Source organism: Dromiciops gliroides, chromosome 1 (genome assembly GCF_019393635.1).
Source record: "Dromiciops gliroides isolate mDroGli1 chromosome 1, mDroGli1.pri, whole genome shotgun sequence".
NCBI lineage: Eukaryota > Metazoa > Chordata > Mammalia > Microbiotheria > Microbiotheriidae > Dromiciops > Dromiciops gliroides.
In genome coordinates, this window is record NC_057861.1 from 748,393,893 (window position 1) to 748,421,629 (window position 27,737).

General features: G+C 49.2%; 1 protein-coding gene across 2 annotated transcripts in view; it reads right to left on the reverse strand.

Moving 5' to 3' along the window:
• SCN5A (sodium voltage-gated channel alpha subunit 5) overlaps positions 1-27,737 on the reverse strand; it is a 173,543-nt gene that overhangs the window by 125,923 nt on the left and 19,883 nt on the right. For both annotated transcript variants that reach the window (XM_043976098.1, XM_043976099.1), the window contains exons 2-3: positions 4,483-4,801; positions 606-724 (exon numbers count right to left, since the gene is read on the reverse strand). In XM_043976098.1, coding sequence (XP_043832033.1) covers positions 606-724; positions 4,483-4,749 — 386 coding nt within the window. In that variant the 5' untranslated portion in view covers positions 4,750-4,801. The remainder of the gene's footprint in view (positions 1-605; positions 725-4,482; positions 4,802-27,737) is intronic.

The following is a 27,737-nucleotide window of genomic DNA, read 5'->3' on the forward strand; positions in this document are numbered from 1 at the left end:
CTAGCCACTCCTCCCCAATCCTGTACTTCTACAATTGATTATTTGGACTCAAGAACTTTTTTAGAGCAGCAGGGTGGAGCCTATTTGGACAGACATTATTTGAACCTAAGAAGTGTACTTGACATTTACCCCTACTACATTTTTTGGTTATTACTAGCCTCAGTCAGTGAGTAATCATACAGTAGTAGAAAGAGGAATGGCTTTGGAGGCAGGCAGCCCTGTGTTCAAGTCCTGCCTCTGCTACATTCTAGCCACATGGCCACTGGTAAATCATTTAATTGCTCACTGTCCTAGGCAACTGTCTAAGACTATGAGTTACTCAAATGGCTGATCTGAGTGGATAGAAGAAGTTTCACACTAAGAATTCCCTATGCTGATGAAATCATGGGTACGACTCTTAGCTTTGTGTTAACTTCAAATGAGTCTTCGAGATACAGCTCCTGGGGAGTCAGGAGGACTGGACCCATTCAGTTACCCAGAAGCCCCCAGCTTTCCAGTCAGTCTCTCACTGCAGCCCTAGGCCCCCTCCTCACCAAGCAAGCAGAGCCCCACCCACCCCAGGTCATTTCTAGATGAGTCCCTCCACACAGCACTAAAAAGGATATGAATGAACCAGGATTTTAACTGCTGCTCTCCGGATGGGGTGGAAGGGGCTGAGGATGTACAAGGCATTTGTGGCACTAAATCGGAAGATGGTCTTCCCTTTGTTCAGTACAATGAAGGTCTGTAGGTAAAGAAAGAGACATGGCAGAGAACAGGTTACAAAGCAATCAGCTACTCTTGAATCCCAGATTTAGAGCTGCCCACCACAGGAGAGGCCAGGGTAGGGCCCTGGTGAAAGGGGAGCCAACCCAAGGGACCAAAGAGCCCATCCAGTCCATCCCCTTTACAGAGGAGGAAACAGGCCCGGGCATGATCAGTGACTGACTTCAGGTCACACAGGGAATGTGCATCTGAGGCAGGTTTTGAACCAAGGTTCTCTGCTTCTCAAGCCAATGCCTTTTCTAATGTGCCACACTGCATCCTCTTCCCTGAACAGCCAAATCCAATCCCACGGCACTGCCTCAGAGCTGGGGCTGAACTTGGGGCGGCCTCCAAACTGGGGGCCACTATGAACCTCAGGTCCTCGCTGCTTTTCTCCCTTCCCAGCAGGCTCTCTCTCCTGGGCTGAGTAGGGGTAGGTAAGAAGGAAGGTACAGAGGACCCAGAGGGAGAAATGACAACCCCGGGGTTGGAGGGGGGACTAGCTCTAATCTGGAACATGTCCCTAAACAGAGAGGGTCCCCACCTCCCCAGGCACAGGCAAATCACACACAAATGATATGCAACTTTTAGGCAAAGATGCTCAGGCCCATCGGCCCCACCAGCTCCCACCCCAGCCTGCTCTGAAGATTACACCAAATAGTGGGCAAATGCACAAGGGGCCAAGAGATCCTGGATAGGTCAAGCTCGTCTATACTTAGGGAAGACCTAAGAAAGATCCCTTCTGGTTTCTCCAAGTGCCCCTCCCCTCTTTCCTTGCACTCTTCCAGATGGAAGCCCAGAGGTGGGTGAACTAGATGTGTCTGAGACTCAGTGAGGCTTTGGGGATAATGCCACATGAGGCACAGCCTGAGGAATCTCACCTCTGACACTGACTGGTTGTGTGACCCTGGACGAGTCACTTAATCTTTGCCTGGCTCAGTTTCCTCATCTGTAAAATGAGGGGGTTGGACTGGATCAGGGTTATAAAGTACCACCAGGGTGCATGTGGCCCAGAAGACTCCCAAGTACAGCCCAAACCAGACTGAAATGGTAAAGTGGGAATACGAAGGGGAGATATTTAACAAAATACATAAAAATACATTAAAACACAGATAATGTTAATGTGTGCTTTTCTCAGTCAGTATGTGGTCCATACAGATCCTTCTGAACCGTTCTGTATCCTCCCTCTTCTAGCCTCAGTTCTATTTGAGTTTGACAGCACCAGACTAGAAGATCTCTTAAGCACCTTCTCTCTTTAAGCATATGAGCATTCTGTCAATGAATAGCATTGGGCACCGCTTCTATCTGACTTGTGGTTTCCATGACTTCTCCCTTACTAGGTGGTACAGTGGACAGAGCCTGGTTCTGGAGTCAGGAAGACCTGAGTTTAAAACCAGCCTCAGACATTTACTAGTGGTGTGACCTTGAGAAAGTCACTAACTTCTGGCTGCCTCAGTTTCCTTATTTGTAAAATGGGGATAATAATGTCACCTACCTCCCAGGGTTGTCATGAGGATGAAGCGAGATGATATTTGTAAAGTGCTTAGCATAGTACATAGTAGGTGCTTAGTAGGTGCTTAATAAATCAAATAAATCAAATCCCACCTATTCTTTCCTATCCGTGTGACCTTGGGTATGTCCCATAATCCCCCTGGGCCTCACTTTCCTCATGTGTAAAATGGCAGGGGTGGACTAGATGGCTTCTGGAGTCCTTTGCAGTTCTGGCTAGGACTTTATGACCCAGAGTCACTTAACCTCCATGGGCCTCAGTTTCTTCATCTGTAAAATAAGGGTGGGGTGGGCTACATAGTCTCAGGGGTCCTTTCCAGTTTGAGGTCCAGGATGCTATGACCTAATATCCCAGGAGGCCTGTCTCCATTGCAGCCTGAACTCCTGGGCCCAGCCCTTCTTGGGAAAAGGCCTGCATCCCCATGCAAATCTTGTTTCCTCCTGCAGGGAGATGGCCGGATGCTGGGCCAGGCCACAGGGCAGAGCCAATGCGAGGCAGGAGTGAGATGCCTGCACTCCCAACTGGGGCTCAAGGCCCCAGATGCAAGAGGAGCCTCAGGGAGAACTGCTGGAAGCTCCCAGGATAGGCTCAGGAGGCCCCACCTGCAGGTTAAGCAGGGACAATAGGGAAGGCTCATCAGGGCCCTGGGGTTTCAAGGAGATCCGGGAGGCAGAGTGGCAGATGAGGCCAAGGCTGAGCGGCTAGTACCAGAGTCGAGAGGGTCCCAGGGATTAATGCCCAAGCCAAGAGAAAGAAGGCTACTCTTCTTCCCCAGAGAAGCCGGGAGTGGTACCATCCCAGAGCAACCTGATGGGGCTGGCCTTGGCTTCCCAGACAGGAAGGGCCCACAGCACCCCAAACCTTGCTTCCTCTCAGGTCTCCATCCCAGTGGAAGGGCATAATGACACCAGACCATCCCCCTGCCCTACAACGGCCCCAAGCAATTCCCTGGGGGACTGAAGGTGGGTAACCCTGTAGTTATCTCCTGCTGCAACTCATCCTCCATCCTCCATTTAGCTGAGGCCAGGAGGAAGACCAGAGAGTGCCGAGTGTGCAGAGACAGTCTGACATGGGAACCATGGGTGAGTGGGGAGAGAAGAATGGTGGGAGGGCTGGGGGGAAGCATGAGACCAGAGGAAAGCCGTGGACTGGGGGAGGCAGAGGCCTCAAAGGCTTTAGTCTTGATTCAGTTAGGTGGGACCCTGGCAAATGGGTTAACTTTTCTGAGCCTCTGTTCCCCCATCTATTTTTTTTTAAAAGTCTGAGAGGCAGTGTGATGTAATGAATGAAGAGCTCACCTTTCAGTCAAGAAGACCTGGATTCAAATCCTGCCTTTGATGTACCCTGGATGAGTGACCCTGGGCATGTCATTTAGCTTTTAAGTATCCCAGGTAACTCTTTCAGACTGATCATTGCAAGGAAAATTCTGAACTACACTACAGGAGTTCCCTCACTGGGGAGATTCCCCCCTACCAATGAAGTCATGAATCCAAATCCAGTTAAAAATGAAGAATGGGGGCAGCTAGGTGGTGCAGTGGATAGAGCACCGGCCCTGGATTCAGAAGGACCTGAGTTCAAATCTGGACTCAGACACTTAACACTCACTAGCTGTGTGACCCTGGGCAAGTCACTTAACCCCAACTGCCTCACCAAAAAAAAAAAAAATGAAGAATGGAAAGGGACTGGAAGGACCTTCAAGGCCACCTAGTTCAACTTTCTCATTTTACAAATGAAGAAACCGAGGGCCAGAGAGGGGACATTTCTTACTGACGGTCACAGTGACAGAATAGCCATTTGGAACCAGGCGTTGGGACCGCAGACCCAGCAGGCTTCCCATTATTGCCTCCCCAATCTCAGGTCCCTTCCTTTCTGAGGATTCCAGGAGTCTCGGGAGGGGAAAGCCTGCTGGGGATGAGAATCCTGCCGTAGGAACCAATCCACAAAGCACATAAGCTATGTGAAGATGACAGATGCTTTGTCCTGAAATTTCCCATTTTAATAACAAAACTCTCCCCCTCACTTTGTGTTGCCTTTTACCCTGGAACCTGGAGATGTTTAGAACCGAGATCATTTGGGGACACAATCCTGCCAAACTCACTGACAGAACCCTGGACCCACAGCCCTCTTAAGTACTAGAACCGTTGCCCATGGAGTGTGTGTGTGTGTGTGTGTGTGTGTGCGCGCGCGCGCGCGTGCGCGCTTGCATTGGCTCCTGGGCCTCAGTTAACCTTTTGGGTGCTGTAGAAGGGGTCCAAGTCCTCCAGGGGCTCCCCAATGAGGTCTCGGGGTGGGTTGCCATAGAGGTCGGGCAGCTTCTTGGATGCCTGCAGGTCCAGCTGGGGCCGAGGCTTCTCCTCCTCGGTTGGCGTGTCCCGGCTCTCCTGCGTGACGCTGCGGGCCTGCTTCTCTGCGATCTGCTTCTCAATGGCTGCCAAGGATTCTCGAGTGAACCGGCGGAAGCTGTTGGCGCCCCGAGGTAACAAGAAGTGTGCCATCTTCTCATCCTGCTTCCACGGTGCAGGCCCCCAGTCCAGCTGGTAAGAGCAGCTGGAAAACACAAGAGATCACATAGTCAGGCAACAAGCCTTGAGTAAGGAAGGCCTGATGTGTGCCCGGCACCGGGCAGAGGCATGGGAGCCCGACCTGGCAGTCACTGAAAGCTAAGGAACTCCCAAGGGAGGAAGGTCCTTCCTTGAATTAGTTGGTGCCTTCAGGGAGCATTTGCGCAGGTATGCCCATCTAGTGTGTGTGTCAGAAATCAGAGGACTAGAGACAAGGATTGCATCCATGATCTGTGGTGCAGTGGATAGAACACCAGTCCTGGAGTCAGGAAGACCTGAGTTCAAATCCACCCTCACACACTTACTGGCTATTTGACCCTGGGCAAATCACTTAACCACTGTTTGCCTCTATTTCCTCTACTATAAAATGGTAATAATAGCAGCACCTACCCCCAGGGTTGTTGTGAGGCTCAAATAAGATATGTGTGAAGCCCTCAGCAGAGTGTCTGGCACATACACGGTGCTATCTAAATGTTTCTTTCCTACTTTTCTTCCTTTATGGAGTAGGAAAGACTTGAGTTCAAATCTTGCCTCACACACTCACTAGCAGTATAAGTCACTTAACTTCTACTGCCTCAGTTTCCTTAACTGTAAAATGGGGATAATAATAGCACCTACATGGCAGGGATGTTATGAAGAACAATTAAGATGATATTTGTAAAAAGTGCTTACCACAGGGTCTGGCACACAGTAGGCATGACAGAAATGCTTATTCCTTTCCCGTTCATAGGGTCATAGAGCTAGATCATTTAGTCTATTCCCTTCATTTTTCAGTTAAGTGAAGAGACTGGCCCAAGGTCACACAGGAATTAAACAGCAAAGCCAGGATTTGAACCCAGGTCCTCTGACTTGATATCCCTTGCCACACACTGCCTCCAGTAATCTAGCCCCTATCTACCTTTCTAGCCTTAGGCTCTACAGATCTTTCCTAATTACTCCCCTTACCATTCTCTTCATTCCGGGCAAACATGCCTGCCTGCTCTTTATGTATACATTCCCATCTCCATGCCTTTGCCTAGGCAGTCCCTTCAGGCTTGAACTGCTACCTCTTGGCCTCCTTCCTTCATAGCAATCTCCCCAGGCTTGTTACTATTCTTTCCCTCTTGAAATAACTTTGTATAATGCCGTATTTATTTCTCCTCCAGTGTCTCCCCTAGTAAAAGGGAAGCTTCCTGAGGATAGGACATGCTCCCTTCTTTTTTTTTTTAACCTTGGTATCCTGAGTACCTAGTGCAGCATCGTGCCCTTTGGTGAACTGACCTGTAGAATTTGGGAAGGGCCAGACTACTTAGGAGCTAATACAGGGAGGCGAGCTTTGAAAAGTCTCCAGCCCCATCTAACAAATGCTGGGCAGCCCATTTACCAACCCCCTGGAGGATGCCCAGGCATTTTTAGAACAACTCGCCGGGGTAGGGAGCAGATCTTGACCAGAGGTTGGCTACAAACAATACCCCTGACCTTTCTGCAGCCAGGAAGAAACCCTACTCTCCCTGAGACTAAAACGCTCACAGAGTTTTCTCCAGAGAGTACCTGGCTCTCGAAGGGCAGAGTGGCACACCGTGGGCACGGGTAGGTGCCTACCCCTCCTCTGGGAACCTGGACCTTGGTTCTCTGATCTGTAAAATGCAGGAAGGTTGGACCGGATAACCTCAAAAGTCCCTCCCAGCTCTAAATCTGCGTGACCTTCGACAAGTCACTTATCCTGTCGTGCCCTCAGTTTCCTCATCAGCAAAATGAGGAGGCTGGATTACAAAACCTCGTGGGTCCCTCCACATTCTGAGGTAGCATCCAGCAGCCTCAGGATCGTCACTACCACACTGAACTCTAAACACAAGCCCCTCCCCCAGTCGGAACACCAAGGGACGGGAATGGGTGGCTTTATTTTTCTTTTATCCCTTCTCTGTCCCAGGCAGTCAGTCAACAAGCATTGATTAAGTGCCTACTGTGTGCAAAGCACTGGAGATACAACGAAGGGAGAGTCCCTTCTCTAGAGGGGCTGACAATCGAATGGCGGGGGGGGGGGGGTGTATAGACAGGATAGATGAGAGGTAATCAGCAGAGGGAAGGCACTAGAATGAAGAGGGCTTGAGGAAGGCTTCCTGTACAAGGTGAGATTGGAGCTGGGACTTGAAGGAAGCCAAGGAGGCAGGGTTGAAAATGGAGAACATTCCAGGCTTAGGGGAGCCCGAGGGAATATCCCCAGAGCCAAGAGATGGGGTGTCTTGTGTACAAAGCACAGTAAGAAGGTCAGTATTGCTGGGTGGTGGAGCGAATGAAGGAGGTGGGAGGGGCCCAGGCAGTGAAGAGCTTTCAAAGTCCAACAGGGGAGCTTAGATTTGCTCCTGGAGGAATTGGGAGTTACTGAAGTTTACGGAGGGGGAGAGGAGAAGGGAGAGAGTGTTTTCTGTACATGAGGAATATCACTGAGTGGAGGCTAGATTGGAGAAGGGAGAGCCTTGGGGCAGGCAGACCCACTAGCAGCGATTGTAACAGTCCGGATGTGAGGTGACAAAGGTTTCAGTCAGTGGTGGCAGCATCCGAGGAAACACGGGGCTATATTCAAGAGATGTTACAAAGATAAAATCAACAGCCTGGGGTAATAGATTGGCTACAGGGGGTGAGGGAAGCCCAGGGGTTGAAGATGACACCTTGGTTGGGAGCCTGGGGGACTAGGAGCATGGTGGTGTTTTCTACAGTATTGTGGAGGTTAGGACAGGGAGGGGGAGCATTTGTGCCAAGGGAGGGAGAGTTCTGTTCTGCATGTGTGGAGGGTGAGATGTCCCTGGAATGTAAAGTTCGACATGTTGATGCAAACCTGGAGCTCCAGAGAGAGGTCAGGGCGGCTGGATATTCCCCCAAAAGAGTGCCTGCAGCCCTGAGGTCAGATTAGGAAGAGTGCTGGATTTGGATTCAAAAGTCCTCCCCCGAGTCCTGACTCTTCTACTAACTAGCTTGGAAAAGTCCCTTAAGCTTTCTGGGCCTCAGTTTATTCATCTGTAAAGCAAGTATAACAACACCCACAAGGCATATGTGTGGTGAGGATGAGAACACATGATCTATGACAGAAACACAGAACCAGAAAGAACCTCAGCAGCCATGGAGTCTGGCCCAGACTGAACGAGAACCTTCTCTACAATATCCCCAACAAGTTCGTCCAGGCTTGGGTGGAAGACATAGAGTCACAGGGAGCTCACTACCTCCCCAAGCAGTCTAGTTTGTTCTGTGGCACTTCTAATCAATGGTAGAGCCTAACTTACCTCCCCCCAAAACCAGGATTACTCATTTTTCTTTATTCTGACCTCTGGGGTCAAATTGTCCAACTCTTCCATGTATGCCTTTCAACACTTGAAGGCTACTTCCTAAAGTCTCCTCTAGATTTAAACAGTCTTATTCCCTTAAACTGATCCTCATAGAGCATAACCTCAGGTCCTTCACCATCCTGTCTGTCTTCTAGATGAGAGGGGCTGGGGAGGGGAAGAGAATCTAATGAAGTGCCTACTATGTGCCAAGCACTGTGCTTAACACTTTACAAATATTACCTCACATGATCTGTACAATCCCCCTGGGAAACAGGTGCTGTTATTGTCCCCATTTTGCAGTTGAGGAAACTGAGACAGATGAAGTGATCTGCCCAGGGTCACAAAGCTAGCAGGTATGTTGGAGGCTGGATTTGAATTCAGGTCTTCCTGACTCCAAGTGCTCTTGGAAATTTGGTGCCCTCTAGACACCTGAATGCTCTCCAGACTACTTCCTAAGAGGTGGTACTCCCAGCTGAACATGATATTCTAGAGGTGGTCTGAACACCTCTGAGTACAGAAGGACTTATCATTGCCCTGGTGCTGAACTGTCTTCTGCTTCTCTTCCCATTGTCCAAGCTGGTTTTCTTTCCTGCTGCAGTGCATTGATGGCCTCATATCCAGCTTTCAGGCCACTAAAACCAACCCCCAGCTTTTCCCTCAGATCCTCTGCTCCCATCAGACATGACTCACCCACCGTGTACTTACTTGTGAGGTGGATTTTCTTCCCAAGCCAAGTGAAAGACTTTTACATTTATTCCTCTGAAATGTCATCTTGTTAGATTCAGTTCAATATTCTAACCTATTCAGATCTTTCTGGACCCTGAGTCATGCAGGGGCTTGCTGCCCTTTCCCAGCTGTGTCAACTGCAAATCTGATGAGGCCTCTCATCTCAGCCTGATAGAAATGTTAAGCAGTGCAGGGCTAAGCCCAGATCCCTGTGGCTCGAGACATCCCTGCTCATTGACATCGACCAAGTAATGATTTCTCTTTGAGTCTAGGAATTTCAACCAGTGCCCAGACTATGGCACTGTACCTTCAGGCCAGTCCCCATGAGAAATAGTGTGGCATAGTGGATAGAGAGCTTGCTCAGAATCAAGAGGAGCAGGGCGAGTCTTGCCTCTAACATATTTGTCTGACCTTGTGACCTTGGGCAACTCACTTAACATCTTAGTGATCTTGGACAACTCAAGACTATAAGTTGTAGGAGCCAGTCAAAATTGGCAGAGTTTCCCTATTTTATTCCTCATTGTACGGAGTTCTCTGTATCCCCACCCACCCCCCAAAAGTGATGTGCAAGATTGTGTTGGAGGCCAAAATGATTCAAGTCAAGAAAATGTATTAAGCACCCGCTGAATGTCATCCACTGTACTAGGCACTGGAGATACTAAGACAAAACAAAACAAAACAGGACCTGCCCTCAGGGCACTTGCATCGTACCCTAGAGTGAAGAACTTGTCTCCTTTTCCAAAGGCGAAGACTTTTATTCCCTTTTATTCCCACTCCTTGAGAAGCATCCCTGGTGAGGTGAAATGGACCATATGGGTGTCTTTCACTTAAGAGAGATTCACTTTACAATCAACTTGGCTGAAAGGCATCGAGTCCATTAGTCAAGCCATTAACCAACCAACCAATCTTTACAGAGTGCTCATTATGGACCTTCCAAAACTTGTTCAGTTGGCATCCTTGGCATATTTGAAAGAGCAAATATTAAAAAATCGTTTTATTGATACATTTTGTTTTTTATGTTGCCTAGATTTCCTCTGAAGCAGGAAATTCAGAACTGCTACAGTGCATGGTACTGATGAGATATGCCAGGGAGAGTTAAGTATGGAGTGGGAGAGGGGGGAGGCTGAGAGGAAGAGGAAAGCTTTGTCAAGGAGTAGGGACATGGGGTGGATAGTCACTTATTCATTCAACAAACTTTTACCCAGCACCCACTAAGTACAAAAACCCTATGCTAGCTGCTGGAAAAAATGGATGAATAAGACCCACCATAAGAAGCTTACAATGCAGCCAGGGAGATACAATCGACCACATAGATAACTAGAACAAACACAAAACAGAATTGAATGGCTCTGGGAGACTTACCATGTTTGCTTCTCTGTGTGTTTGGGGAGGGGCAAATTAGCAAAGGCTACAGGAAGAAGGAGAAGGCACTTGAGATGATTCTAATAGGTGGAAACAATAGGGGAGTGGCAGAGGCAAGAGCAGAATTGAGGCCATGTGATGGGCAGACAGAAGGGGATGGTATTCCTGATAAAAGTAATGAGCATGGGAACACACACCCAAGTGGGACTAAGCAACAGCCTCTTAGAGTTGTTATTTTGAGTAATACTAATGCTGCATGAGGGCCAGCCTAGCAGAGCACAAGGATGCTTAGTCCCAGGAGGTTGGCCAGTAGAAGAAGGAGCCTTTGGCCATAACCCCTCCTCAAACAATGTTAAAATACAACATGGCCCTTGGTCCCATGTGGCCCTTCCCATGTCTTCAGTGATAGCAGAGAGGAGGGAAGGGAGTCAGAAGATGCTAAGAACCACACCATTTTTAGCTCATAGGGAAACCCAGACCTAGTTTGTTGTTCAGCCTTCATTTTTGAAGAGGATCAATGACATTAGGAGGGGGATGTCTTGATTTGCAAGTGAATTGGATTTAAGTGAGTCAGGGGGGTGCAAAATCATCAGCCTCCCTCTCTCCTCCCGAGTCATCAGAGTCCAGCAGGAAGACCTGGGTCAGGGCAACTGGCAATGGTCGCTACAGCCCTAGGTGGAAGTACTCCAAATATGTTTTGTCCACTTATTATATTTGCTCCCCAGTGCCTAGCACATAGTAAGCACTTAAGAATAAATGCTTGTTGACTGGTTGATTGATTGACTGATGGATTGATAGGATATCAATCTCTGGACCCCATGTCACAGTGTTATAGAGGAAGCTAACTATATGGAAATACACTGATCAAAATTCTTTTTAAAAAAGTTTCTGAGCCCATGTTAAGAACCCCTGCTTTAGATGAGAAGGTGCTGGTTATGATGCACACCGAACATCACCCAAAATCAACCTGACTCCAACTTGAAAAGTGCCCCGAGGCAGCCCAGAAGCATCAGCCTGAGGAGCCAAGATGGAGATGAGCTGACAGACGAAAGCGGAGAAGGCGACCTAGAGGAAAACTGTGACAGTTTCAATGGGATCTGGTCCAGTGAACCGCCAATGCCCTAAGGTGCGAAATTACTTTGTATCTACTTTTCTGCCTACAGGTCCCGGATGTCCTCCTCTGTCTTCTTCTGCCTCTTGGCTTCCCCCTACCCAGGAAGAAGGAAAGACATCTCCAAGAAATGATCGCGAGGCCTAGCCTGGGGCTTGCAGAGATCCTGACACCAGGGAGCCCAGCTCCTCGGCCACACCAGGGAGCCAGCCTCCCTCCTGGAAAGGATCCTGAACCTAAGAAGGATCCCAGGATTTAGAGGAAGGAACCTTTCATGTAACAGGTGAGGAAACTAAGTCCCAGAAAAGTGACGTGCCGTGTGTGTGATCTCCAGGTTCGTCACCCACTCCTGCACAAATCACAGTGAGAGGCACAGCACTGCTTCATGCCCATATTGGCATCACAGATGGGCTTCTATATGATAACTGAAGCCAAGCATGTTGTGCTCTGTGCATAAAGTGCTGTCTGTCTCCATCCTGGTCACACACCTGGTCCACACCCCAAATGCAGCCCCTGCTGCCACTGCAACTCATTAGGGATGTGTCCGGAACCTACTATCATGATTCACGGCTCTCTGGAAGGGACTTTCCCAAGGCTCAGCTGATGCCACCAACTGTGCAGGCCAACGCTCATCCTTCCTGCCTTCACTCTCCTGCACTGGACACCTCTGAGAGGAGTGGAGGCCCCAGAGCCCTCACCTGACCACCTCCCCAGGCCCCAAGTTCTGTGTGTGGCCTGGCCAGCCTTGGGACGACTCTTGGGATGATCCCCCCCGAGCTGGGAGGGAGGGCTCTGTTAAAGACCAGGACCTCAAAAGTAGTTTCTGAACGCAGAACAAAGTGTCTGAAAGCCCAGTGTGAAGAGGCCAAGCTGGGGCCAAGCCCAGGATGGCTTTGTAGCTCCCCTGACAACACCCCTCTCAAGGGAGTTCTTCTGTACTCAGAGGTGTTCAGACCACCTCTAGAATATCATGTTCAGCTGGGAGTACCACCTCTTAGGAAGTAGTCTGGAGAGCATTCAGGTGTCTAGAGGGCACCACATTTCCAAGAGCACTTGGAGTCAGGAAGACCTGAGTTCAAATCCAGCCTCCAACAAACCTACTAACTTTGCAACCCTGGGCAGATCACTTCATCTGTCTCAGTTTCCTCAACTGCAAAATGGGGACAATAACAGCACCTATTTCCCAGCCCATCACAATGGTACCGACAGGCAGACAGACCACTGGCAAACATGCATATGGTACTCTCAGGTCTTCAAATTGCTTTGTATATATTTGATCCTTATGAGGAACCTGGGAGGTAGGTGCTATTACTATCCCCCTCTTACAGTTGAGGAAACTGAGGCAGAGAGCAGTTAAGTGACTTGTCCAGGGTCACACAGCTAGCAAGTTTCTGAGGTAGGATTCAGACTCAGGTCTTTCTGACTCCAAGTTCACCACTCTAGCCACTATACAACCCCAGAAAGACAAAACAAGAGGGAAAGGTAGCTAATTTACACACATACACACACACACACACACACACACACACACACACACAGCTCCCTGTTTCTCATCTCCACACTTGCCCTCATCCCCTCTCATATTCTCCAGCCCTATCTGATCCCTTTCCCTTGTGACTTATCCCCAAGGGCCCCTGCCCTGGCCCCCACTACCCTGGTATTGGCAGCCTAGTCTGGGACTGTTCTAGGTAGAACAGAACTTCTGCCCAAGGGCACAGAATTTGGACGGAGCACACCAGAATGCTGCTGCCCTTCCCCAGGACTTGGGAGCATCTGGTTAGGTTGACACAGTGACACAAGATGCCCTGGAGGGAAGCCGAACACACACATACACATACACACACACACACACACACACACACACACACTCCCAGGAGAATGATGGGCCAGCAAAGGACCCAGACACAAACCAAGAAGAGTAGGCATGCACAGACCCAAGAACATTCTGTTCCCTGGCCTGCTGCTTAGCACACAGTAGGTGCTAAAACCAGGCTGATTGTATTTACTAGAAGGGCCCCCCAGGTCCTGGCCAATGCTGACTTGCTGTCACTCCACCTGATAATTCTCAGTGAGCAGAATATAAAGGGGCACGGCTCACGTGCTCCAGTGATGCCCATCACTCAGGCACATTGGTCACACATGTCCTCAAGGTCAGAAGAGCATCTGAATCCTCTGGGTGTCAACAGTCACGCCTTCTCCCTTCCTGCCTCCAGGGTCATTTAGTCAGTATTCACCATATGCAAGGCACTCCATGAAGAAAGGCAAGAACACTTGCCTTCAGGAAGCTTACACTCTAAGGGAGGAGACAACTTGCAAATCCCTGTGCCCATCCAAGGTCTCCCACAGAATAAATGGGACATGATGTCAGAAGGAAGCCATTCATCATGGGGGTGACAGGAGAGGCTGAACTAGGCACGGCCTCCCCCCAGGGTGTTGGCCCTGGCTTGGGCACCGGACCTTCCTGTGGCCAATTCCAATCATCAGCCCCCACCTCTGCCATGGCTGATCTCCACCCATCGGGTGAAGACGTCTGAGCCCTCTTTCAATTGATGGTCCCTCACTCAAACTCTTTGCCAGGTTTAATAGTCCTGGTTCCTACCCCAGTCCTCCTATGGCATCATCTGCCTTTGTGACCTTGGTCCCTTTTCTCTGAGCCTCAATTCTCTCCTCTGTAAAGTGAAGAGGTCTCGATTAGATGATCTCTGACATCTTTTCTAGCTCCATATAAAAGTATAGAGTATGTAGGGGTGTCCCCCAGACCCAGGCACAGGGAAAAGTGAGGCTTATGGGGAGAACACACTTCCCTTTCTCCACTGGGGCTAGGGGTTTGCTGGCAGCAACTCAGAGCTGGTGGGGAGCAACTAATCATTAAACTTCCAGCGTGAGCATGTACAGCTCAGAAATGGGTAAACGCTGCAAATCTGGACTTGATTTACTGTTTTGTTGACTGTCTTAAGACTTAAGAAAATGATGGAGAAAATGCCAAAAATGCACATTCAATTTTCAAGCATGTCAATGATATTTTTTCTAGAGAGTTGGTTGTTAAACATTTCCTAGTGCAGCCATGGGCAAGCCCCTTCCAGGAGGTAGGCTTGGCTGTGCCTCCCAAGTGGTCTCTTCCCTTGGATGCCACCTCAGATTAGGTCCCGGGACACTTTCTCATAAACAAAACTCAGACAAGCCAGAGCTCTGGGGGAAACTTTAGCTGGTTCTTCAAAGAGGGGAGAAAGCCCCCCTCACCTCCATTCTCCTCACTGGTCAAGGGGTCCATTGGCTCAAGGTGTGTTGCCAGCTTTTTCATCACCTCATCAGAATGATCCTCTAAGTGCTAAATCTGTTAGCTCTTTCGCCGCCCTCAACCTTCTTGGCCTTTCGGTGGTCTCTGACCCTGCCGATCACCTTCTCCGTCTGGCTGCTCTTCCTTATTAGGTTTCCACGAACCTGCTCTTCCCTGGTTCTCTTGCTACTTATCTGCAGCTTCACTGATTGACTGGCTGAGTCCCAAGGAGTGGGGTAACCTCTATGTACCTCCCCACAGGCCCCAAACTCAGGTTCAGTTGAGATCTAGAGTTTCATTTTCCATTGGGAAAATAAGATCTTTAAAGCCAGAAACGCCTTTGAGTCTGACGTCAGCATAGTGGCTGGGTGGGCTGGGTGGGCTGGGTGGATGACTTCCGGGCTGCCCTGAGGGGTATCCTTAACCAAAGCAGGTGCCCCCTTTCCGTCAATGTGAATTTCCATGTCCCTGGCCTCCACCATGCTGAAAGTCACACTGCCAATTTTGTTCACTCCCCTGGAATTCACAGGATCCAAGAATGTGGAGTTGGCCCGGGCCTCGGCCAGACAGACCAACAAGAATCTCGTTTATCTTCCATCATACTGGTGAATGTCCAGCTCCCTCTCAACAGTCTCTGCTGAGGGGCACCTGCTCCTTCCTAAGCCCCCCAGGTCCAGTAGGGCTAGCCCTGATTGCTGGGAAGTCTTTCCCAACATCAAGCCAAAATCAGGCCCTCTCTAACTTCTACCCACTGTACCTGACCCAGCTCTTGGGGGCCAAACACAATAAGCCTTCTTTCACTTGCCTGCCCTTCAGAGGTTTGGAGGCAGCCAGTATGTCCCCCAACTGTCTTCTCTTTTCCAGGCTAAATAGCCTTGTCCTTTCACCGATCCTCTGGCAGCAAAGTCCTTTACTTGCTTAATGATTTTTTTGATAACTGAATGTCAATATAATTGGTTTCCTTTGTGTTTCTATGTATTTTATTTTATGCATTTAAAGCCACTATTCTGAGAAGGGATCCACAGGGTCCATCAGACTGTCAAAAGGGCCCAGGACACAAAAAAGGCTAAGGATCTGTCACAAGGTAAGAGCTTAAATGAAGGTCTCCTTTTGCTTTGGTGGACCCCAAGGATTCTGGGAGGAAAACACTTGGTCTCTGGTAAAATAGGTTCTGGTTTTCTAACACTACCTCCCAATCATTTGTTATCCAGAAAACATGCTTTATGTATTCAACAATTCAGCAACATATACTTTCATTTCACTATAGTTCTTTTACAAATGTTCATTAAGGCTCTTTACTAATTTGCACGGCTCATTTAATTTGATAAGAACTAAAAGGCAAATAATTCACAGTTATTGTATGAAGAGTTGAAATAATATTCTGTGGTGGCCTTCCTTAAGTTTTGGTTTTCTTTTAAAGTTGTATTCATGCCTCTTATTTTTTATACTAAAGTTATTTCTTGATGAATGAATAAATAAAGTATTTATTAAATGTCTACTATATGCAAAGCACCGTGTAAGTGCTGGTGCTAGAAATAGAAGTCGGCTGCCCCTGCTCTCCAAGAGCTCACGTTCTTTTTTTTTTTTTTTTTTTTTGGTGAGGCAATTGGGGTTAAGTGACTTTCCCAGGGTCACACAGCTAGTAAGTGTTAAGTGTCTGATGCTGGATTTGAACTCAGGCCCTCCTGAATCCAGGGTCAGTGCTTTATCCACTGCGCCACCTAGCTGCCCCTAAGAGCTCACATTCTAATGGGGGACAGCCCATAGGGAAGGTTATAGCTGCTTGGCATGGAAGGTTCCATGGTCCTCAGCAATGAATGCCTCCCAAACAAAAGTAAATATGCAGGCCCCTCCTTTCATGTCATTTTCACCAATAAAATCCTATGGCTTTCAAATGTTTAACCATTTGATAGATAGCACTAAAGACCCCGGTGACTAGAACGTTCCTTCCTGGGTCTCCAGGAGCTACAGCTGCAGCCCTGCAGGAGCAGGACCATGTTGCATCTCCTCAGGGGTAGCTTCCCAGGATGGTGGCCAAGGGCATGGGGCTAGAACCCTCAATGGACCCAAGGCTCCTGGGGAGCTGGGGATCAAGGTGATGGTGGTGGTAGTTTGACTTGCCTGGCATGTTCTGCTTCGTGTCTGTCTGTCTGTCTCTTTCTCTGTATCTCTCATTCTCTCTCACACACATTTTTCTCATATTCTCTGTGTCTCTGTCTCTCATTTTTCTCTTATATTCTCTCTGTGTGTATCTGTCTCTCTCATAGTTTCTCTCACATTTTCTCTCTCATTCTTTCTCATATTCTTTCATTCTCTCTCATATTCTCTCTGTCTCTCATTCTATCTGTCTCACTTCCATTCTCTCTCTGAATCTCATATTTTTCTGTCTCTCTCTCTTAGTCCCTTTCTCCCTCTCTCTTAGTCCCTTTCTTTCTCCCTCCCTCCTCTCATATTCTCTCTCTCTCTCTCTCTCTCTCTCTCTCTCTCTCTCTCTCTCTCTCTCTCTCACACACACACACACATTCTCTTTCTCTCTATCTCTCTCTGTCTCTTTCTGTCTCTGTCTCTCCTCTCTCTCAGCTAGGCTGGCTTTCCTGTGCTGCGGGTAGCAGCACATGGCCTCACAGTTGGTGGGGATGGCTACTCCATTTCCCTCCCCCTGTCCCCATTCAAACCCTCCTTAGTAACAAATTAAAGGAGTTCAGCAAAACTGACTAAGTGATCGTATCCCAGCATATAGAGCATCTGAACCTGTACTTCTCTAGCAAAAGGAAGTTGCTACGTTTCATCATTTGTTCTCAGGGGTCAGTATTGTGACCAGAGTTTAAGACCCAAAAAAGACCAGGTGTCTTCTGTGCTTTTTTGGGGGGTGGGGTCAGTGGTATTGGTATTTTTACCCAAGGTAAGATCCCCATTTTTAGAACTAGTCCATCACTAACCATGTGACCTGACCACAGGGCTTTGCAAAGGTAAGGAGGTAAGTTTGAATACCAAGTTTGGGGAGGAGCAAACAGGAGGCTTTGGGGTAGAATAGAGAGGCTGTGAAGGAAAGTTATGTGAAGTGAGCCTGGAATGGTTCACACTCAGGAAATATGGGCCTCTGACCCCCCTGCAGGTCCCCATTGTTTTTCCCCCTGATCTGAAGGATTTAGAACCATCACATCCTAGAACAAGAGCTGGGATGGTCCTCAGAAGTCAAGTAGACTAAACCCCTCATTTTATACGTGAGGAAACTGAGGCACCAGGTGACTAAAAGGTGTTTCTGGAGTCCTGTGGTTGTAGTAACCACAACCAGTACTGTGTTAAACAGACCCCCAAACCACAGAAGTTCTCTCTTCAAAGATAATATCAGAAAACAAAATCTTGGGCTAAACTCAAAGCACCAGATTTTATTCAAATGAATTTCTCATCAAATCCCAACTCTCTCTCAGAGTCCCAGCAGAAGGTTCCATTATCCTCTGCCTAGAAGGAAGGCTTGTGTGCTCATGCAAGCACACACACACACACACACACACACACAGATACACACGTGCTCTCACACCCACATGTGTGTGCTCACACACACCCAGCCTGTCCCCTAGCCTCCCACCTCCCCTCTATCCTCACTGGTTTTGTCCTGCTGCAGAACTCTCAAGTGGAAGAGGAATCATTCTTACTCAACTTGGCCCCAGAGGACAGAACTGGGAGCCCGGGGTGGGAGCTGCAAAAAGACCAAGTTAGGTTTGAAGTCAGAAAAAAGGAGCCTAACAGAGAGATCTCTCCCAGGGGGCTGTGAATTCTCCTCAGCAGGATCAGATACAAAAGGCAAAGTACCAAGGGCCTTCAAACCCCCTCGTGATCCAGCCCTCTCCTGCTGCCTCCCTGACCTCACGCCTTGCTCCCTTCTACTTACTCTGAGACCCAGTGGCCTCCTGGCTGGTCCTGGACAGGACCCCCCAAGCCTGACTCCCTCTCCTTCCTCACCTCCATCTCTTGGCCTCCTTCAAGTCCCAGCTAAAATCCTACCTTCTGTAAGAATCTTTTCCTGATGCCTCCAGCTGCCCCCAATGCTAATGCCTTCCCTCATCCATTCTCTCCCAATTGCTCTTGCCTATAGCGTTTGTGCATGTAGATGTTTGCCTGTTGTCTTCCTCCATTCTGACAAGAAGCGCCTTGAAATCAGGAACTCTCTCTGTCCTTCCTTTGTATCCCCAACATGTGGCACTGTACATGGCACATAGTAGGTGCTTAATAAATGTTTGTTGGTTGGCTGACTGGAGGTCTTTAAGGGGAGGAGAGATGCGCCCTGATCAGGAATGGACTCTGGCTTGGGGACACATTGTACCCCATGGCTCTGACATCCCTTCCAACCTGGAGACCTAATAATTACTTGCTGACTGTGTGACCCTGGGTAGATCACTCACTCTCCCTGAGCCTCGATTTCCTTTTCTATAAAAGTATAGGGTAGACCTAGAATGCTTGGGAGGTCCTTTCCAGAGCTGAATCCAGGCGCCTCTGATTGATCTGTTTTCTTAGACATGGACAACCATGCATGGCTAGGCCTATCCTCTAGGGTCCCCCCTCCTCCCGCCTCTCCCCCCTCCCCTGTCCCCAGCATCCCTGGCGGCTCTCATTCTGACATTCACATGGATTATGGACAGTGGGAGGGAGAAACGGGATTAAATAATCAGCCCTGAACAAATTTGAAAATACATGGGATTAAATATTGACAGTGTCTCAAGATCTGATAAGGGCAGGCATGGGAGAGGGGGAGGTGGGGGAATCTGGAGTCGGATCTTCAGGGTACAAAATGCTCTTCATCTCATCTGCTAAAGGTTGGGGGTGGGGCATGATCCAGGGCTCAGCATGATGCCCAGCCCTCTGGGGTCTCTGCCCATAAGGGGTCGGTATTTCTCCTTTCTCCTAATGGGCAGTGTGCTGTAGCAGGCTGAAGTCAGGAAAGCAGAGGCTGGATTCTCACCTCTACTTAGGAGCTGGGTGTTATCAGCCTGGGCAAAATCGCTTCATCTCCCTGTGCCTCAGTTTCCTCACCTGTAAAATGATGCCCTTGGACTCTGCAGCTTCCAAGTTCCCTTTTATCTTTAAATCTGAAATTTATGAAATAACTGTGCTTTTAAGACCAGAAAATTCCATCCTTCCGGGAAGGCAGGTGTACGTTTTGAGATGAGCCCAGTGGCAGGGGTCATAGCAAGGGCTCCCAGTCCTCACAGACCCTCATATCCCTTGGAGGACCCCCAACAAAGGGAATTGGGCTGCAGGGGTACTTCTCTCTGACTCTGGAAATGCTGCCTGAGGCAAAGGAGGCAACCCACAGGCTTTTGGGAATCAAAGCAGGCTGTGCTGTCTGCGTGGGAAGGAAACCCCCAGCAGTTACAGTGTGGAGCTCTGATGAGCATTGAGTGGGGTTCATTTCAGAGACAGAATCAGGACTCGGCAGCCACCAGAAACAGCCCTGGGGGACTGGGACAGCAGCTGGGCGGGGCCTCAGGGCCCTGGGAAGGGTCTGAACCACACGGGGGCATGCAGCGGCCCCCTCCTGACACCACCCACCTATCCAGACAGCTGTAATTCCTGACAACCAGCCTCAGTCCACTTCCCTTGCTCCCAGTTCTGTCTGCTGGGGCCAGGTGGGTCATCCAGGTTCTTGGGGCCAGGTTCAGGTCTGAGTTCTCTTCACTCCCCTGCCCAGGCTTCTCTTCTTCAGTCTGACCATCCCAGTTCCATCAACTGATCCCTCCATGCTGTGCTCAAGGACCTTCATCATCTGGGGTGCCTTCCTCTGGATGCTCTCCAGCTCATCAATGGCCCATCACTGATGGACAGGAGGGGCAAGGTTTTTCATTCATTCATTCATTCATTCATTCATTCATTCATTCATTCATTCATTCATTCATTCATTCAACTGAACAGAAACACTCTGAAATCTGCAACTATAAAGTTGGCAATTGTTCTTCTTGATGAGTAAGAAACAAGGATTTTTGCCGAGGGGTTCCCAAATTACCTCCAAACTCAAACAAACTGCTCTTTGAGGTGGCGAGCCTCCCTCAAGATCCTCCTCCAGTGCCTCATTTTTGCTCAGAGGTGGCTATGGGGGCTTCCACAGGCCTCAAGCTTGGGCAGGTTCTATCGGGCTAGAAAAAGCATCACACAATAGAGCAGAAGCTCCTTCAGTCAGGGATGGTTGCCCTTTTGTCTTCGACTCTGCCTATCACATAGCAGGCCTTCAGTGAATGCTTGGTGATTGAAAGCAGGCCCAGTGACAGAGTGTGTGTGCCTATTGTCCAAGGACCAGCCTGGCTAAAGTCAGGGTGGTGAATTCTTGGTCATGGTGACCCCCAATGGCTGTTTAAAATCTGTGCTGGGAGACAGGACACTCACACTGATGAAATGAGAGAGCTAAGAAATGATGTATTGAGTGGAATTGTGTGCCTCCCTACATGGAGGGGGACCACAGTGTTCAAACCTGGCCCAGGGCAGGGAAATCCAAGCTCCCCTACTCATGAGCTGGGGACCCTGGGCAACGCCACTTCTCAATGGACCTAAATTTCAGCATCTGTAAAAATAAAGGAGATCGAACTAAATGGCCTCTCAGAAGTCTTCCTTCCTCAAGATCCGAGATGCTCCTTCCAGGAAGAAAACTGACTGTGGGTTCACTCTTCTTGCTGATCAGGGGTGTGTGTGTGTGTGTGTGTGTGTGTGTGTGTGCGCGCGTGTGTGCGTGCGCGCGCGCGTGCATGCTGGGAGGTGGGGGGGGGTAGACGAGAGGGACTGGAGAAAGGGATCCTCCCGAGGGCCAAACAATGCAGGAGTCAATTGGCATCTTGTCTCATCATTCCTAGCTCAGTCTGCCTCCTGCCAATCTTTCTGTTGCTTCTGGGCCATAGATATAACAGGGATGGACGATCAAAGGTTTTCTCCTTTCAGAGTCTGTCTGTCTGTCTGTCTGTCTCTCCTCTCCTCTTCTTTCTCTCTCTCCTCTCTCTCTCTTTCTTACCCACTCCCCCCCTCCCTCCATCCCTCTCTCTCTCTTCTCTTCTCCCCCCACTCCTTTCTGGGCAGGGTAAGCCACCTGAAATCAGATGCCTGGGCCCACTGTTTATCCTGGTTTTAAAGGCCTGCCTGCTACCCAGCCTCCCTCTGAAAAGCAAACCTCCCCCCACCCAAGCCTGCCTTTGTCTCCAGGCTCAAGTGCTCCACACCCCAGGAGTGTGCTCAGGCCTGAGAGGTATTGGGTTTCTCCCTCTTGTTCTCCTGACCACAACTGACTCCTAACCCAGGGCCTCCCTTTTCGATTGCCAGCAGCTCTGGGGTTGACAAGATCTTCCATAATCAGGAGGGATGGGCTGGCCCAGGGGTTCAAAGCAGCTGCAGGGGCCTTAAGGCCCTGGGCCATGTCCAGGGGCCACACCTCCTGCCCCTCCCTGGGGGCCCAGGGTATCTGCTCTCAGCCTCCAGCCTCCACCTGGCATCAGGAGCAATGGGCCAGAGAATCCATTCTCTGCCCTCTGTCCAACCCTGGATCACAGAGTTCTCTTCCCCCATCCCTCTAACATGGGCCATTGAGGGGCCCAGATTCTCCCCATAGCAGGTTCTCTCCTTTTCTTATGTCAATCAATCAGTGAAGCACCTACTATGTGCCAGGTACTATGCTAAACACACTTATCTCCCTTGAAAAGTTCTCTCCTCACATCACATATGTGTAAGGTTTTGTAAACTATAAAGTAGGGTGTAGGTAGGGAAGGAGAGTAAGGGCCAGAGATGGTGGTGGTTGTTCAGTCACTTCAGTGGTGTTGGACTCTTTGTGACTCCATTTGGGGTTGTCTTGGCAGAGATACTGGAGTGGTTTGCCATTTACTTCTCCAAGTCATTTTACAGATGAGGAAACTGAGGCAAACAGGACCAGGGTTCAAATCTCACTGCATTCCTTACCTGTGTGCCCTTGGGAAAGTAATCTGGGTCTCAGTTTCCTCATTTGCAAACGAGGAGCTGGACTTGCATCACTCTGCAATCCAGATGTCTTGCTGTTCTCTGAACACATGACACTCCTCTCCATATTTCTGGAATATACTCTCCTCACACCTTCCCCTCCTGGAGTCCCCATTTTCTTTCAAGACTCAGCCCAAGGGTTGACTTCTACAGGAGGCCTTTCCTCATCCCCACCCCGCAGCTGTTCCAGCCCTCGCTCCCCAAACTTCCTGGTATCTGTTGTGCATTTATATGTATACAAGTTGTCTTCCCCCACTAGGATGTAAGCTTTCTGAGGGCAGGGATTGTCTCACTTTTGTCCTTGTATCCCCAGCACCTAGTTCACAGCAAGCACTTAAATGCTTGTAAGCTAACTTCTGTCTAGCTAGTAGAATCAAAGGTTTAGAGCTGAGAAATATCTTCAGGGTCAACCCCTCATTTTATGGTTGAGCAAACAGAGATGCTTCGCACAGCACCTCCCAAGAAAGTCAGAACACGATCTTGCCTCTTCCTAAGCAATATTTCATGGCTCTCTGAATTCTTCACTGGGGGTTCCCATCCTGCCCCTCATGACCTTGTTATAACTTTTTTTAATTGGTAGTCATTGAGGGTCTCTCTGGCTGCAAAATTCAATATCCCCCTGAAGCCAGGGGGATAAGTGACTTTGCCCAAGGTCAAACAGTGGCAGAAACAGATTTGAACCTGGGTCTTCTAACTCCAAATTTGGAGCTCTCTTCACCTCCTCATGCTTTTAAGAGCCCTTCTAGCTCTGAATTTATGTCCTGCTGATATAAAGGCAAATGTTCAGTTAACATAACAAAGTGCTTTTCCTTAAAGCACTACAGGAATGCTAATAATAATAACAATAATAATATATCAACTGCTATAATTAGCAGCATTACTCTACTTTTCCCCATGACAGTTCTCTCACTCCCTCCTCAGGACAGCTTCAGTCCTTAAAGTGAAATTGCCATGACCAGTGAAAATGACAAACCTGGTTTTACTACAATAGCCAATTTTTCACCCTGGACCAATCCATCCTGCAACCCAAGACCAGACAAGTCTTCCATCATGTTGCTTTCACTGGTCATGTCAATTTCATTGGTCATGCCAATTTCATTGCAGGTGTCAACTTCACTGAACATGTGGCTTTCACTGGTCATGGCTGGTCATGTCCATTTTGCTAGATGTGTTAATTTCATGTTTGAACATGTGGAACATGTCACTTTCACTGGTCATGGCAATTTCACTGGTCAAAGGAGATGCCATATGTAAAGCAAACCTTAAAGTGCTAAACAAATACTACCAATAATAATATTGTATTTATAACTAACTCATGCTTACCCAAGAGGAATACATGCCTTTCATTCCTGGGAGCAGGGCCCAACTAGTCCTAGTCATATGGAAATTCTATCATTTCAGCTCAGATAGCGCTGGAAAGAAGATGAAAACTTGGACCAAGACTCACCCCTGCTCACCCTGCAGCCAGCTGTTTTGTCTCCTCTGACTCCACTGGCCCATTCACCTTTGCACAAGTTTCCACTCCAAGGTGTTGGAGGTGGAGGGGAGAAAATGAGGAGGGAGAGGCTTATACCAGCTCAGCAGATGCTAAAGCAGAGAACCAAGAACACTCAGACACTTTAATTCCTCTGACCCTGCAAAAACTTGACTTACAAGTGCCTGAACCCCATTTCACAGAGGAGGAAATTGAGACTTGTTTAGGTCAGTCAGTCAACAAATACTGCATCACTGGTGTCTAGACAGTCACATATTTGTAAACACTCTGGTATTTTCCTTTAACCTTGACCAAGATTTTCTATCCCAGAAACCCTATCTCAGGCTCTGAGGATGCAAAGAAAAAGCTTTTCCAAGACCACTCAGGCAACAAGTTGCAGAGGCAGGATTAGAATCCATTACCTCCAGAAACACCACACCAAGCGATGCATTAGCCCATGGTCTTGACTCATTTCACAAGTGTACACCTATCCCACTTGTTTGTGACCTGCCCAAGGACAAGACTTGGATCTTCTCTTCCTCTCACCTTTCTCATAGGGCTATCTCCCTCCTATAGTCCACCTCCCAAGGCCTCCCACTTGCTGCTGCCCAGAAGATGTGAGAGGGGTTGTAGCCATCATCTTTTCCAACCCCCTCATTTCTTTTCCAGTTCAGAAGACTGAGGTCCAAGGATGCAGAACAAGGGGCAGGTTAAAGCCCCCTATGGGTCCCATTACATGGCCCCTCCCTGATTTTCTTCATATGGGAAGCATTTCTCACTTTTTCAAATCAATCCTCCTCTCCGAGACATCAGGAGCCTCGGGATCTAGTCCTCTGGTGTTACCTTGGCCAGCTCATTTACCCCCTCTGGGCCTGATTCCTCTTCTGTAAAATGACTGGGTGGGACAGGACAGTCTCAAAGGTGTCCTTGGATTTTAAAGGCTGGAAATTTGCAATTTTTGTCTCTGAATAAATTCCCTCTATATGAATGTCAATTAACCTCCAATAGTACCAGAGAAGACTGAGTCTGACCACATTTGCCATCACTGAAAATACAGACAAAGGGAACTCCACCCCAGCCAGGAGAGATTATCCAGATCCCTGGAGATGGCCTCTTGAACTAACAAATTTTTCCAGAGTGATTTCTGCTAAAAAAAAAAAAAAAAAAGGAGAAAGCCAGTCTTGGAACCTGGAAGACCGAAGTTCAAGTCCCGCCGTGTGATTCATAATTAGGAACTTTGGCTTCTGGGGCAAATTCAGTTGACCGCCCCTGACTGAGGTGTGGGAGGAGGAGGTGTGGAGTGATGTAGAAAATCTGCCAAGTCGTTGAGATAGACTGGGCATAGCCGTTACAGCAGACGAGGAGGCTTAGGGAGCAGGAGGCTGGAAGGTGGGACTGCTGACAGTGACTCCTCTCCCGAGGCCACATTCCCCCTCCCCAGTCCCTGAGAGGGCAAGGACTCATCTCCAGAGAGCAGCAGGAAGAAATATCAAACATCCCCATTCGGGGATACTCATCTGGGCTGCCTGTGCTTTTTCAAGAAAGTAGGAGATGAGATGTTAGGCAAGGTCTTCTGAGAGGTAGGGCTGCATTGGGGGGCAGCAGAACAAAAACAAAACCAGAGGGGACTGTTATGACCCTGTGGTGGAAGGGAGGGGGCATTTCATCCTGAGGGAGAAGCTGCTTCTCCGTGTGAACATACTTGCCCCATCATGCTGCTGCTTGCAAAGTCCCATCTGCCCACCTCTAGTTATGGCTCTGTCGTTTTTGCCTTTCTTTGTGTCTCCAGGTCTCAGCACAATCACCTGGTACACAGTAGGCACTTAATAAATGTTCATTAACTGACTTCTCAATGGTAATATCTGAAAGCCACTTAGAAAGCCTTCCAGGGCTAAAGAAATGCCAGTTATTATCACTGTTGGGGCTAATTCTCAGCCACACCCCGTCCCATGCCTGTCCCAGGTGAGGGTTTCCTTCTCTCCTCTAGAAGAAAACCAACCGGGAGGAGTAATTCTAAGCGTGGGGCTGGGAATGTTGTCTGGATTTTGTGGGTCTCAGCCTCTACTTCAAATTTTGCCTTGCTAACTTACACACTCCCCTCCATATCAGACAACATGAAAGAAACTGGCCCACAAATGCCTGGGGTGGGGGAGGGGAGGCTGGCGTGCCCCACCTCCTGGCAGGTCCCTCTCTGGGCAGCACCCCCTCCCCCAGACCTGTTTCCCCAAGCTCCAGCTCTATTCCTACGGGGACGAAGCTGCCTCCCCTGCTGATTTCTGGGGATGCCCTCATCTGCATTCTGTTTGCATCTGATTTACATAAATGTTCCTGCTGAATTCACCGGGCTCTCGTTCAGAAGGTAGACTACAATTAACATTAAAGAGTCTTCAGAGGAACATTGCCCTCCCCCTCCCCATCTTCCAAATGGGGGAGGGAGGCCCGCACCTTCTGCCTTCTCTTCTGGCCCCGGCGCCCCAGCCTAGGGGCTGGATAGAAGAGGGCAATCGCCCCCACCTGGAGCAGCCTAGGCCTAAGTTCCACCCCTCCTCCACTTCTCAGGCTCACCTTCCCCTCCCCCCAGGAGGAAGAGAAAACAGCAGCAGCAGCAAAGGAGGTCTCCGGGGAGAGGAGAGGAGGCGTGAAACCTGAAGGGGGAGATGAGGGCACCCGGGAAGAAGAGCTGGAGACCCCCAGGAGGCAGAGACGAGGGGGGAGAGAAGCTGGAAGCAACAGGGGAAGTCCAGAGGGAGACCCTGGAGGAGAAGGGCTGAATGCTCCTAGGGCTAGAACACGGAGGAGAGGGGGCAGAAGCCACAGGGGCTCACAGTGTAGGAAAGCTGGGGCCAGGGGACACACATGTGGGAGGATGAGGGGACTACTTGTGGGAGGAAGACAGGAGTGGGATCCAGGAGGGGAATCTGGGGGTGGGGAGCCACAGACAAAGACCCCTGGGAGACCTTTTGGGTTGGGGGTAGAAGGGAGCAACCCCAGGACCCCACCCTCCTCCCAGCCCAGCTGAAATCTTGGGCACCATCTTCCCCTCAAGTTCAGGGCAGGGCTGGGGCTTCTCCTAGGGTTTTCCCATCCCAGACCCTGTACAGCTCAGGCTCATCACTGGGAAGCCATCCCTATATGGATGGGGTCTAGACAGAATCCAGTCCTTCCCTCTGTTTAATGGGAATATGGTGGGGATGCCGGGAATTTTACAATCCAGACCCACCATTCCCCTTGGCTATTCACAAGTCTGTATTCCTCCCCTTTCTCTTATGCCCTGTTTGTCTCCTGCATCTGGAATGCTCCTTCATCTCCTCACCTCTCTGTCTCTGAACCCCTCCTCTGATCCCTCAGCGGTGCCCATAAGCATTTGTGTGATCACCCCACAAATCACCTTGCATACACGCATATTTACACACATATGCATCTCCACATGTTTACATATGTTATTTCCCTTGGCTAGACTGTAAGCTCCTAAGAACAGGGATTTGGGGGGAGGGTTATTATTGTACCCCTAGGGCTTAGCACAGAGCCTTGTAAATAGTGGGCACTTATTCCTCCTCCCCACTCCCCTCCTGTGTATGTCATCCATTCAATATTTAATATTTACAGATCGCCTGCTGTGTGTAAGGCCCTGTGACAGGGTGGGGAATGTTGGGCTTCCCAGGAAAGGTCTGGCCTATGGAACACAAC